The following is a 14,138-nucleotide window of genomic DNA, read 5'->3' on the forward strand; positions in this document are numbered from 1 at the left end:
CCCTGCCCTCACCCTGGTCACATCAAGCTCTTCAAGGCAACAGCCAGGGCATGCCACTCCTTCTGCCCAACGCCCTTCAGGGGCTCCCCCTCCTACCCTGGAAAGGCCATTTTTCTTAGGACCCCAAGGCCCCGCATGTTTGGCCTCATCACCCTGTTCACTCGGCCCCGAGGCTCTATGACCTTCTCAGTGTCCCCTGCATCTTACCAGGCATGCTCCAGGTCACAGCATGAGCACTAGCTAGGCCTTCTTCTGGGCCTAAGACACACTCCCTTATTTCCTTTAAGTCTTAACTAAATTTCCCTCCCCAGGGGTTCCCTGGCCACCCTATCTATAATTTCAACCCTCTGCCTCTCCATACATAGATCTATCTCCCAATTCCCTTCTCTTATTTTTCCTTTTAGCACTTTCAGTATCCAACATTTCTATTTTCATTAAAGTCACCTTGATATCCGAGAAATCCATGAATGTTCAATGTTAGATAAAATGGCATAGTATTCAAATAGAACTTACACATATCCCTTGGCACATTTTAAATCATCTCAAGAATGCTTATACTACCTAATACAATGTAAATGTTATGTAAATAGTTGCTATGCTATATTGTTTAGGGAATGATTATAAGAAAAAAGTCTGCACATGTTCAGTACAGACGCATTTTTTCCCTAATGTATTTGATCCATGATTGATTAAAACTATGGACTTGGAACCCATGAATATGAAGGCCCATGGTACTTCTAATTTTATTTCCTTTGATCTTGTTTCTTGTCAGTTTCCCCACTAGAACATAAGCTTCTTGCACAGACTTTTGTCTGATTTGTTCAATGCCATCTCATCAGAACTTAGCCACTTTTTACAGGTGCCTGGTACATAGTAGGTGCTCTATAAACATTGTTAGTTTGAGTGAATGAAATTCACATGTTGAAGTGGATGGATGACCAAGGTCACAGAACCTGGCAGGGATATAACAAGGCCTAGAATCCAGGTCTTCTGACTCCCTGTTCAGTACTCCTGCTGTTACCACAGGAAGTGGCCAGCACACAGGAAGCGTTCCATAAATGTGTGTGGAAAGAATGGCCATCCAAAATGCCAGCATTTTACTCTGGACACTCGGGCTCAGTCTATCCAGTTCTCCACTCTCATGGAAGGATCAGTTTAGGAGACAAAATGAATTCTTTGCTGTCTCATCTTTTAAATGGCTTTCTTTTCCCTCCCACTTGGGATGTGGTCAAGCCTACCTGAGTCTCTGAGGGGCCACGGAACAAGGTGGTGGGAAAAGGAAGTGAGAACAGTTTCTGGCTATTCCTGAGCTCACTGGGTGGCCATAGCCTTCTTCTGGAAGCACGGGAACCATCTCCTTGCTTTAGGGAAAACTTATGGAGCAAAACAACATCGAGGAAAGGGCCTTCGTCCTTCTCTTCCTGTTCCAGTCCAGGGAGGCCAAAGCGATACCCAGATCATGCCTGCCTCATCTCTCTCTGGCACCTCAAGGAACTCTCTCACCTCTGAGCCCATTTCTGTACTCGGCAAAGTAGGGGGCTTCCACTGCTAGGACAGCGGGAGTTCAAAGGTACACCGGCTTCCAGTGTCCGGAGGGCACGAGTTCTCTTGCCTGAACTACTGGAGCTGCTTCCTTGCCCCTGGCACGGTGTCCTGCCTTCCCAGCACAGGATGCTTGGCAAGGAGAACCACCATTGCAGAGCCGTTGAAAGCTCTGTCCTGTCTAGATAAACCCATCAGTCTCTTTCTTTCGGAGGGGATAAGTAGAAAGGCCACCATTATCAGTGGAATCACATGCAGGCTGTGTGACTGCACACAAATAACTTCCCTGGGCCCCAGGACTTCGAGGTGTCTAAATATGGCCTTCAACAGCAAACCTGCCGTGGTGAGAGGCATCCAGAGCACTGAGCTCCAGCAGCGCCCTGCAGTCAGGGGTCTTCCCAAGTCTTAGGATCCACCTCCCACTCTCCCTTGTCCTGACACCTTTCAGGGTCTCTCCTTCTGGCCACACCCAGGGAGTGTCTTGGCAAGGAAGTGGCCTTTGCAGATCACAGCTCGATTCTCATGGACAGTGGCTTTGGGAAGCAAGCTGGTGCCCTGCTAAATGCTCCAGGGCATTTGAACACAGGGTCCAGGGTAGTAGCAGCACTTAAGCATTCCCTCTGGGCTCGCCGCCATGCACAACCTTACCCAGAAGCCCAGGAAGATGAAAGGGACCTCCGCCACCGCAGCGGCCCTTACCTGTCCTGGCTCCTCTCCAGCACCTGACTCACATGGGGCGAGTCTGTGATTCGGGCTTGCACCCTCTGCTGGCCTGAAACAAGAGACACTTCATTCTCTGAATCCTGCCCTGCACCTGTCGAGTCCTCCTGCCTCTTATAACCTGGCAGCTTCTCTTCTGACCTCTGACCTTCCTCCTGGTCAAGAATATCGATAAGGCCATTTGTGGCATCTGAATCCACTGTGTCGTCCTCCACAAGGTCCAGAGAGCCCAGCTCCGGGCCCCGCGGTTCCTCTGAGAGCGCCCCCTCCAACTTCCACTCGTGGCCGGTGGCATCAGAGTCCTCGGCCTTGCTGCACTCCAGAGAGGAGTCCTCAGCAGTGACCAGGGAGGGCGTGAGGCCCGCGGACCACACCTGCATGTCAGACATCTCCAACATGGTGTCATGCTCCGTGGCCGCCAAGGGGATGGCGTCTATGACGGCCACCTCGTTCCAGTACTGGTCTGCACGCAGCGGAGAGGGGAGCGCGTAGTGCAGGGAGGCAGGGGACAGCAGCTCGTCCTGCAGCGAGGAGTAACCTGGATGGGCAGACAGAGGGCGACATGCTCCAGAAGCGATTTTGGTCACACTCGCTTACGTGCAAATCCACACACACGCACACACACAGGCACGGCCACGGAGATGCATGCGCGGGGCGGGGGGCTTTCCAAGCTCCAAGTCCAATGCTCAGGCCTTGTGGCTGATGCTTGGGACACCGGCAAGAGAAACAAGGCTCTGAGCTGGGTAGGGGGCAGCCAGGGATTGAGGACAGAAGGCATGGCAGGCTCCTTTGCTGGATGGCAAAGAAAAGATATTGGAATTCTTTCGTATCCAATTCAGAGCACTAGATAAAGAAGGCTTTATGCAAAGGACTTGTGCTCCCATCTGTTTCTGATCAGATGAAAAGGCCACTTCTCCTTGGCTGGGCAGGAGTTAATGTTGTTCTTTGCTCAAAACTTCACGTTAGCACAGTCCTTAGGGTCCTGTTAGAAATGTACCTTAAAGGGAGGGTACAGCCCACCCAGGACCAGGGCCAGGAACCAGGCTGCCTTGGAGGGGTCTAACAGGGTACACTGAACATCCACAGACCTCAGTGCGGTGGTGAAATGGGAAACAGGCTTCTGGTTTGGCATGAAGTGACTTTTCCTCAAGATGCATATTGGTTCCAGAAACTCTGATCTACAGTGGCACAGGTGAGGGTTCTAAGGGTTCAAAAATGGGGGCAAGGTCAGAGGGCACCATGAGGCACCAGGTGCATCTGCCCCTAAGCTCCTCCTCCGCAGGCCCTGAGCTGCCCATCTAGTTCTGGGTCAGCAGTGACCTGGTGGGACTAGAACCAGCTAGCTCAGGCCCCCAAGTGCATGGCTCTGTAGTCACTACAGCTACTTCCCACACCTGTTTCTCACTGCCTGGCCTGGACATGAGTCTTTGAGAGCATTCTGGCTGGCTTTGATAATGGCTCCTGATGTTCAGAAGTGACTGCAAAACACAGTAAGCAGCACATCTACCTGTGAAGGGAATTTTTATGTGTGGGGGGGATGTCAGTGCTCTTTCAGGGGGGTCTACTCTATCCAGGGGTCAAAAGGACCTTGATTTCCCTTCAGAGCAGCTGCCAGTCAATCTGGGAGTCGGAGAAGAGACTAGAAGACAAGACTCTCCATTTGTCTCAGCTCATCCAGAAAGCCAGGGAGCAGGCGTGTGCCCCGAACCACTCAAGATGCAGCAGAACTGAAGGAGGTCCCTGCAGTGGGGAGAGATAAGCCTTTCAGAGTGTCTAGGGACCTTCCTTGTTGTTCAAAGGGACACTCCAGCCAAGCTTCCAAATCTTCAATCTGCCAGCCACTCCTCCCAAACCCACCACCAACAATCTTCCAGTTTAGACCTCTGTTCTATCTATCCTAACCAAGCGGGCTCCTCTCGTTTGCTCCACCTCTGCTCTGGGTCACAGAGCCTGCCCTCCCCTTGCCTCTACTCTGACAGTACTACCTTTATTCATTTGCCTGCTCAACCCAACCATTCACCCATGTCCAATTACATGCGAGGCGCTAAGCTAGAGGCTTGAGGATTACAAACACAAACTCACACACATTGACAGGTTTTCTTTAACATATTTTCCCAACATCTATAGTTCATTTTGGTTCTCCCATCTTTGAACCTATCCTGTGGCCCCTCACTGTGTTGGCCAAAGGAACTGTTAACCTATGAAGACAGGGATGAGGTCTATCCTTTCCTCCCACTTGCCCAGAACAGGGTTGCGAAGCTACTGGTCCCATGATAATTGGAGAGTTCTCTGGATTTGTGAGGGGACCCTGCAGCCAGAACAGAAAGACCTCACTGCTGTTGAGTGAACCATCACTGCTAACATTTACCTGTGGGTCCAGTGTGACATGAGCCAGGCCATGTGCTTGACATGCTTTAATTCTCTTAAAATTCCCAGGAGAGTTTTCTTCCTGACTTATTTCTATGAATCTAGGTGGCTTCAAGTCCCAAAACTAAGGGAAAGGGGAGAGACCACAAGGGGTGGCTGGGGGTCAGTTGCATGGTGGCTCTGGTCAAACTGGGAAGAGTAAAAACTTGGCAGTAGGTGAAACAGGTAGGCAAATCTTACCCTGTTATTAACTCCAGGTCACCATTTGTGAAACTGTGACCTGAGGAATTGGGAAACCAGGAGCAACAGCTTTCTGACACTTCACAAACATGAGCAGAAAATTCTAGAGTAGTGTGATTGGTATTTTTCTTTTCTTTCTCACTAGCATCATGATTCTAATCCTATCATCTATTGTGCATTTCTCTAGTAAAAACATAGATAACATTATTTCTAATTATTACAACTCCACAAGAGAAGTAATAGTATTTCTGCTTTATAGATGAGGAAACCAGAGGTTTTGCAACTTGCTTAAGATTACACAGCTAGTAAGTGCAATGCTTCTAGTAGATTTTGCCATGAATCTCTTTTCAACATAGCTTTACTGAGGTTATAGTTGAATGTCATAAAATGCCTATGTTTGAAGTGGATACATTCTGACACGTGGTTAGAATGTATCCATGAAGCCATCACCACAGTGAACAAGAGGATGTACCATCCCAGAAGTTTCCCAGGCATCTCTCTAATCTCGCCCTCCCTGGCTCCACCCATTCATTCCCTGGCAATTGCCAATCTGTTTTCCATCACCATTTGTTAGTTTGCTTCTCCTAGGATTTTATATAAATGGAATAAGAACAGTCATACTCTTTTTTTTTTTGGTCTGATTTCTTTCACTCAGTCTAATCATTTGGGTTTCATCCATGCAGTTGTATCAATAATTCATCCAGATTTGTTGCTGAGCCATCTCCCATTGGACGGATATACCAGAATTTGTGTATCCTGCTAATGGACACTTGGGTTGCTTCCAGTTTAGGATATTACAAATAAAGCTGATAGTCTGTATAAATATATGACTTTCTTTTCTTTTGGATAAATACCTCAGAGTAGAATGGCTGTATTATAAGGTATGCATATGTTTAAAGTTTTAAAGAAAGAACCAATGTGTTTTTCAAAGTAGTTGTGTCATTTTATATTCCCAACAGCAGTATAAGAAAATTCTGGTTTCTCCATGTTGTCATTAACACTTGGCATGGTCAATCTTTTTATTTTAATCATTCTTATAGGCGTATAATGGCATTTCATTGTAGTTAGTTTTCTTTCTTCTTTCCCTCCTCTCTCTCCCCTCTCTCCTTCCCTCCATTCTCCTTCCTTCCTTCCTCTCTCCTCCTCTCCCCCTCTTCTTTCTTTTTGGGGTGCTGGAACATTTCTTGGTGGTGCTGGAGAATTTGTAGTGCCGGGGCAGCTAGGAAAGCATTCTACCACTGAGCTACATCCCTGATCCTCCTTCTAGTTTTGTTTTCCCCGATGATTAATTATATTTAGCATCTTCTCATGTGCTTCTTTGCCATCTGTATACATTCTGGGTTAATCTTTTGTCCATTCTAAAACTTTGGTTGTTTTCTTATTAATGTGATTTTTTTTTGGGGGGGGAGGGTGGGCATAGATATTGAACACAGGACACTTTACTACTGAACTACATCTCCAGCCCTTTTGATTTTTGAGACAGGGTCTTGCTAAGCTGCTGATGGTCTTGCTAAGTTGCTAAGGCTGGTCTCAAACTTAACGTCTTCCTGCTTCAGCCTGCTGAGGAGCTGGGATTACAGGTATGTCCTAGCAGGCCTGGTTTATTACTGAGTTTTGAGAATTCTTTATGTGTTCTGGATACACGCTATTTAATTACTTGCCGATATTTTTTCCTAGTCTGTACCTTGTCTTTTCATTTTTTTTTACTAGTGTAGTTTGAAGAGAACCACATTTTAATCTTGATGAAATACAATTTACCGATTTTTTTCTTCTATGGATTATACTTCTGGTGTCTTTATTTAAGAATTCTTTCACTTATCCACGATTCCTAGTTTTTTTCTTATGCTTTCTTTAGTAAGTTTTATAGTTTTAGTTTTACATTTAATCTATGATCCATTTTGAGTTAATTTGCAAGATATAAACCTAAATTCATCTTAGTTTAAATTTTTGCATAAATATTCAAAAAGGTTTATTGGCCTGTAATTTCTTTTCCTTGGAATGTTTTTTTTTTTTTTTTTCAATATCAGCGGAATGCTTACCTCACAGAATTAGCTGCAAAGTACTATCTCCTTTTTCAATTTTCTAAGTTATTTCTTCCTAAAATGTTTGGTAAAATTTACCAGAGGAGCCACGGGGGCTTGGAATTTTCTTCATGGAAGTGTTTTAAACCACAAATTTAATTTCTTTCATTTATATAAGGCTACTGAGATGATTTATTTCTTCCCAGGGAAGTTTTGATAATCTGTATCTTTGAAGAAATTTATCAATTTCATCTAGGTTTTCAAGTTTATGACACAAAACTTCCATAAGCCTTTTACTAATCCTTTTGCTACATATAGAATCTGTAATAATATCACCTCTCTTATTCTAGGCATTGGAAAATTTTGTCTTCTCTTTTTTTCTAATCAGTTTGGCTGGAAATTTATCAATTTTACTGATCTTTTCAAAGCACCAGGGTTTGGTGTCATAGATTTTCTCTGGAGTTTTCCTTATGATTTCATTGATTTCCACATCTTAATTATTCCCTGCCTTCTCCTTACTTTGGGTTTAATTTGCTCTCCTTTTCTCATTTCTTAAGGTGGAAGGTGAGGTCATTAATTAGAGAACTTTTCTCTTTCCTAATGTGGACATTTAGTTACATAAGTTTCTCCCTAAGCACTATTTTTGTGACATCCCATACATTTTGATATCTTGTGTTTTTATTTTCATTTGATTCAAAATATTTTCTAATTTCCCTTTTGCTTTATTCTTTGATTTGTGGATTATTTAGATGTATATTATTTAGCTTCTACAATTAAAAGCATAAAAAAAGAGCCCACAGAATGAGTGCAAATCTTTGCCAGCCACTCTTCTGACAATGAATTAACATCCAGAATACATAAAGAACTCAAAAAACTTAATACTACATTGGGCACAGTGGTGCACGCCTGTAATCCCAGAGGCTCAGGAAGCTGAGGGAGGAGGATGGAAACTTCAAGGCCAGCCCTAGCTATTTAGCAAGGCTGTAACCAATTTGGTAAGACCCCTGTCTCTAAATAAAATACAAAAAAGGGCTGAGGATGTGGCTTAGTGTTTAAGTGCCCCTGGGTTTGATCCCCAGTACCAAAACAAACAAACACACAACAACAACAAAAATAAAAAAAACTTAATTCCAACAAACCAACAAATAACCCGATCAATAAATGGGCAAATGAACTAAACAGTTCTCAAAAGCAATAATGCAAATGGCCAAAAAAAAAAATGTACCAAAAAATGTTCAGTATTCTTAGCAATCAGAAACATGTAAATCAAACTACCCTGAAACTTCATCTCTCCCCAGTCGAATGGCAGTCATCAAGAATACAAATTAAATGCTGGCAAGGACATGGGGAAAAAGGAACGATTACACGTTATTGTTGGGACTGCAACTTAGTACAATCAAAAGATTGTACCAATTCCTCAAAAGACTAAGAATGGAACCTGCACATGACTCAGCAATTACATTCCTTGATATTTATCTAAAAGAACTGAAGTCAGCATATTATAGTGATATCTCCGTCCCAATATTTATAGCAGTTCAATTCACAATCGCCAAGTTACAGACCTAGCCTAGATAGCCGCCAGCAGATGAACAGATAAAGAAAATGTGGTATGCATACAGAATGAAGTTCTACTCAGCCATTTAAGAAGAATGAAATTATGTCATTTGCTGGTAAATGGGTAGAACCGGAGAACATCACGATAAATGAAATGAGCCAGACTCAAGAAGTCAAGGGTCGAATGTTTTCTCTCATATGTGGAACATAGAAATAAGGAGTTTAAAAAGGGGGAGCTCACAAAAATAGAAGGGATAATAGTAGAATAGAGGAAGGGGACCATAAGGAGGGAGGAGGAGAGAAAAAAAGGAAGTACTGGGGAACGAAATGGAGCAAACTGTCATGTGCACACATGAATACGTCAAAATGAAACTCAGTATTATGTATCATGCACTAATAAGAATTTTAATAAAGTACATTACTTAGTTTCTAAATGTTTTTTATGATTCTAAATGATTTTCCAAGTAGAACTGTATTATTGATTTCTAATTTAATTACATGCTGATCAAAAACATTGTGTTTGACTTGAATTCTTTTAGATACATTAACACATATTTTATCTATTTTGATGTACTTATTAGCTATAACTCTTTGTAATAATACTTAAATACATCACAGTCTGCCTGGAGTGGTATTAAAACAGTTGGAATACAGCATAAGAACTTTATCAGAGTACCCTTCAGTTTTTCTGTCCTGACTTTTGTGTTATTGTTTTTGACATTTGGCTTTTACATGTGTTATAAACCCAGTGTTGTGCTTTTGTTACTTTTTGTTCAGTGGGTTATTTTTAGAGATTTAAATAATGGGAAAATAAATTTTATGTATTTATCCTTGCAGTTAACATTTTTGGGACCTGTTCATTTCTTCATGTAGATCAATATTTCTGTCTGATATCATTTTCCTTTGGCCTGAAGGACTTTTTTTTTTTTTTTAAAAAAGCATTGTTGATAGCATAGATCTCCTTGTGATCAACTATTTCATTTTTTTTTTTTGATGTCTAGAAAAGTCTTTACCTTCATTTTGAAAGTTACTTTTGCTGGGTATAGAAGTCAAGGCTATTTCCTTCTCCGTGTGTGTGTGTGTGTGTGTGTGTGTGTGTGTGTGTGTTGCTGGGGATCAAAACCAGGGTTTTGCACATACTAGGCAAATACTCTGCTACCTATCTATTTTGAATCCACCATCTTTTAATGTATTGTTTTCAGTAAGACATCTGCTGTCATCCTTATTTTTGCTTCCTGTACCAAAATACCTTTCATTCTCTGTTCTTAAGGCTTTCTCTTTATCATTGGCTTTGACTAGTTTATTTACAGTGTGTCTCAGTATAGTTCCCTGAATGTTTCTTGTGCATGGGTTTCATTATACTGCTTGAATCTATGTATCATTTTCATCAAATTTGGAAAAATTTCAGCCATGAATACTCTTCCTCTTTTCTTCACTGTTGGGAACTCTAATATCTTGGGTCTCTTGAAATTGCCCCATAACTCACTGATGCATTTTTAAAAATTCCTTTTCTTTATGTATTTCATTTTGGAGAGTTTCTGTTGCTATGTTGTGAAGTTCACTGATCTTTTCTTCTGCAAGGTCTAGGGCCGAATCCTATCCAGCATAGCTTTCATACATTCTAGTTTTATCTCCAGAAGGACAGTTTGTGTCTTTTAAAAATATCTTCTGTGTCTCTTCTGTTTTTTTTTTTTGTGAAATTCCATTATAATAAATATTTAGCATCCTTCTCTGCTCATTTTAACATCTATCAGTTCTGGGTCAGTTTCAATTGATTGCTTTTTCTCCTCATTATGGATTGTTTTCCTGCCTCTTTATATTTCTGATAATCTGTAATTGGATGCCAGACATTATGAATTTTACCTTTTGGGGAGATGGATCTTTTTCTAGTCATATAAATATTCTTGAGCTTTGTTTTTTTTATGCAGTTAATTGGAAGCAGTTTGAACCTTTTGTGTTTTCTTTCAAGATTTATTAGATGGGGACTAGGGATGCAGCTCAGAGGTAGAGCACTTGCCTAGCACTCTTGAGGCCCTGGGTTCTATCTCTAGCACCAAAGAATTTATTAGGTAGAAATTTTTTCAACTATGGTTAATTATTCCCCATTTCTGAGGCAGTGTTTCTTTGCTCCCTACCAATGTCTGTGAATTATCAGTTTGACTGACAGAACAGCTGGTTAATACTCAAATGAAACTTTTGGGGGACTTTCTGCAGATCTCCAGAGTTTTCTACCTGTGTAGCTAGTATACCACTCTAGGCCTCTGTCTTGGGAGTTCTTGTTGCCGTGGTCTCCCTGATCTTAGGGGCGTCTCAGCTCAGGGAGTCTCCCGGGTTTCCCTGGAAACCCTTTCAAGGCAATTAGAGGACTCACCTTATTTACTTCCTATGCCTCATGAGTCTCTGTCCTTGGCTGCCTGGTATCCATTGCCTTGAAAATGATGGTTTCCTACATTTGTTTTTGTGGCTTTAAGAAGGAGGGTACGCCCAGTTCCTGTTATTCCATCTTGGCAAGAAGTGTAAACAGCACCTCAGATACTGCCAGATGGCATGTTGTCACTCCCAGGAATGTCAGAAAAACTCAAGAAGAAGCAGGAGAATGTAGCTTTGCTGGCCACAGAACACCTGAGGCTCTTTTTGGGTACCTTTTGTGAATTTTCCACCTTGAAACTTTTATGACATTCACTTAAATGGAATTTCACCAAATGAAAACATGTGAGTGAGGAGAGCACATGCAGCCTCTGCCAGGAATCCCTGCTTGCCAGCACCCCAGAGCTCCTCTGCCCCATGACCAGTCTTTAGGTGTATGCCTGGCTCTCCCTCTGTGTCCACAGGGCCCCACCCACCTACACAGACTTAGATTTGAGGCTCGTGGGCATGACTATCAGGTTGGAGTGATGTTCACTATGGCCCCATGCATCCTGTGAGGAGCACCTCACAAGGTCAGGGTGGATCTGACTACCATCTGAGTGTCCTGAGTTTTAGAAATGTCTGTCTCCCTAGGATTCTCTTGTAGCCCTAACTCACTTGGGTCACCAGTCCATCTCTCAGTCTAGAGGCTTCTCATTTGGGGTTAAATGTTGGTGACCCCAGGTAAAAGGCCACCATACATATTGCTTAGGGCAGAGTATGGTCGGGTGACTTCTCTCAGATCATCACTCTGGTCTCTCTAACTTAGATGTAATAATTATCTTGTTAGTTTAGTGTTAATAGCAAACAAAAGGGGTGGACAGGCAACCTGGCCTCAGACAGGAGCCACACTTCACGAGTCATGTTGAGAGTTGTTATTCATAAAACGAATTTTATTTTCAAGTAGACATTAATGGTTGTCCAATTCATCAAATCAAATGGAGTTGACATGGGTGTGAATTGCCCCATTTTTTTTCCCCTTTCATATAAATCTGATTTTCAGGAGCATGTTATTTATTTTTTTAATAGGTGATTTTTACCTTTGTCTAGTCCATGGGCCTGGGGTAGTTCCCTCCTCTGTAGAAGAAATTAACTGGCCTTTGGACCCCTCCCCTTGGCTCCAGCCAATGCAGGTGTAGGCAGAGTCTCTAGTCCAGGGGATTTCTCCTCAGTGGGTTTCCTGCTTTCCTGAATCACCTGATGTTCTCAGACTCACAGGAATACATGCAACCCATTGCTGCCCTGAGTTCCTATGGCTTCAGAAGGAGGCTCAGACAAGTAGAGAAATAAGGTGCCAAGGTGATGGTAGTGACCATTAGTACACAGAGCTGGGCTGGTACCAGAACAAGCTGTCACATGGTCCTGCCTGGGAGAGAGCCAGAGACCATGCAGAAGGGTGCTGCTTCTGCACCCTGTACCTTTGATCCCTCTTGCTTCATCTTTTCCAGACCAGAAGGGCACCCAGGTGGGAAGAGCCTTCCTGGGACCAGGGTAGGAAAAACACATAGAAGCCAATTCTTGTGCCTAGAACGTGGAGTGGACCATGCCAGGCATCTGTTTATGAGCTTGGGCTGAGGGGAGGGCCCATGCAGGGCAGAGAGCCCAGGCCTGTCAGGACACCTGCTGGAGCAGTGGGGACAGAGGGGCTGTGAGGCACTCAGGGGAGCCCAGAAGCACAGAAGCTTTTGATTTGTGACCATTTAAAATCAACAAAGCAGGAAAAGCAATCCTTTAAAAATGTTGTTAGATCATGTCACTCTTTTGCTTCAAACCCACTGGACAAAATCCAGTGTCCTGATGGTAGTCTCTAGGACTGACCCCCTGTTGCCCCTCAGCCTCATGCCTGTCCTCTTTCTCTTTCTCTTCTGATGCTTCTGTATGACATAATTCCCTCACATTATGACATCATTTGGTTCTCCCGACGGAAGACTGTGGATTTCATGAAGGTAGAGGTTTTTTTACTTGTCTCTTCAAGAATTGATTTATCTCCCCTGCCTGGAACAAGGCCTGGCATGTAGTTGATGCTTGAAAAATATTAGCCAAATGGGCTGAATAACTGCAATAGAGCTCCTTCCACCAGACACAGGACGTGCAGAGACCCAGGCCACACAATGCTGCTTGGGCACTGAGGTCTCTAGGCCTGAGTCTTGTGGCCAATGGAGACTTTCCTTATTCAGACTCATGGAATTCTAATGTTCCATTAGTTCTTTAAGTAATTAACTAGGGCACAGAAAAACCAAACTCTTGCAGATTTGACTTGACTAAAGTAAAATAGCACAAGGGATATTAAGAAGCCCACTCAGGGACCAGTACCTTGTCACTTGGATTTTCTGAAATTTGCAAGATTTCTCAATTACTCTCTATTTATCCCTTTGTGGAAGACAGCTGACCTACTTGGGAGGCCCTGCAATATTCTGGCTGAGTCTACTGCTGTGGGGACCAGCCGCCATCCCTGTAGGTGAAGACCATTGTCTTGGAGCATCTGAAGAGTGAGTGGAGCACACACAGTTGGCAGCCACTATGATGCATCACAGACAACACGCCATGCACACACACACACACAGTATGTCCAGAGAGACAGCCATGAGACGCGAGGGGGTGGGCACTGGGAGTCCTTGGTGACATGCATCTCTGGAGGTTGACGGCTCTCATACACCTGGCCCAGGTGGAGACAGTGGAGACAGGAAGTGCGAGAGAATGAGTGAACCAGAGGTTAGGATGAGGTCAGAGGTAGAAGAGAAAGGTGTCAGGACATGACCAATAGAAGATGAGCTCTACACCTGGTGGCCCTAGATGGCATGTTTCACAGACACAGAACATGGAGAGAGAATGGGGAAGGGCTTGGCATGCACAGGCTCTGCCTGGCAGAAGAAGGCCCTGGGTCCGGCTCAGCCCAGACTCTCTGGCCATCACTGCCAGCATGATCATTTTTTTTGCACTTAAGACTAGGGTCTTAGGGAGCATTAACATGGCCATACAGCTGCACAGGGTGACATGTCTGATACTGGAAGAAGATATTTCATAGAGCTAAAAATTTTTTCAAGTTCTGTAAAGAATCTTAGGGATCTAACCCAGCTGGTTTTAAAGGCAAGGAGACAGCTTGGCCACACAGGGAGTTGGCAGGAAGGACAGGACAGAACCCAGGCCTCCTGAAACAGCACACAGGACTGAGGGTTGAAGTGGCTCTTCTACTCGTTGCCCACTGGCTACAGAAGGCAGGTGAAAGGAAGGCCTGGGAGCCCCCAGGCTCTGTGCCTTCGAGCTGTGCCGGTGGCTGTTTTCACTGCT

General features: G+C 43.8%; 1 protein-coding gene across 4 annotated transcripts in view; it reads right to left on the reverse strand.

Annotated features, from left to right (window-relative positions):
• The window catches only part of Ank1 (ankyrin 1), a 97,584-nt gene that overhangs the window by 13,525 nt on the left and 69,921 nt on the right, over positions 1–14,138 (reverse strand). For 2 of the 4 annotated variants that reach the window (XM_026409323.2, XM_026409322.2), the window contains one exon: positions 2,242–2,314. In XM_026409323.2, the coding sequence (XP_026265108.2) occupies positions 2,242–2,314 (73 nt within the window). Of the gene's footprint in view, positions 1–2,241; positions 2,801–14,138 lie in introns of all 4 variants that reach the window. The other 2 variants (XM_026409321.2, XM_026409320.2) reach the window with 1 other exon arrangement.

This window comes from Urocitellus parryii, chromosome 14, assembly GCF_045843805.1.
Source record: "Urocitellus parryii isolate mUroPar1 chromosome 14, mUroPar1.hap1, whole genome shotgun sequence".
In the NCBI taxonomy this organism is placed as follows: Eukaryota; Metazoa; Chordata; class Mammalia; order Rodentia; family Sciuridae; genus Urocitellus; species Urocitellus parryii.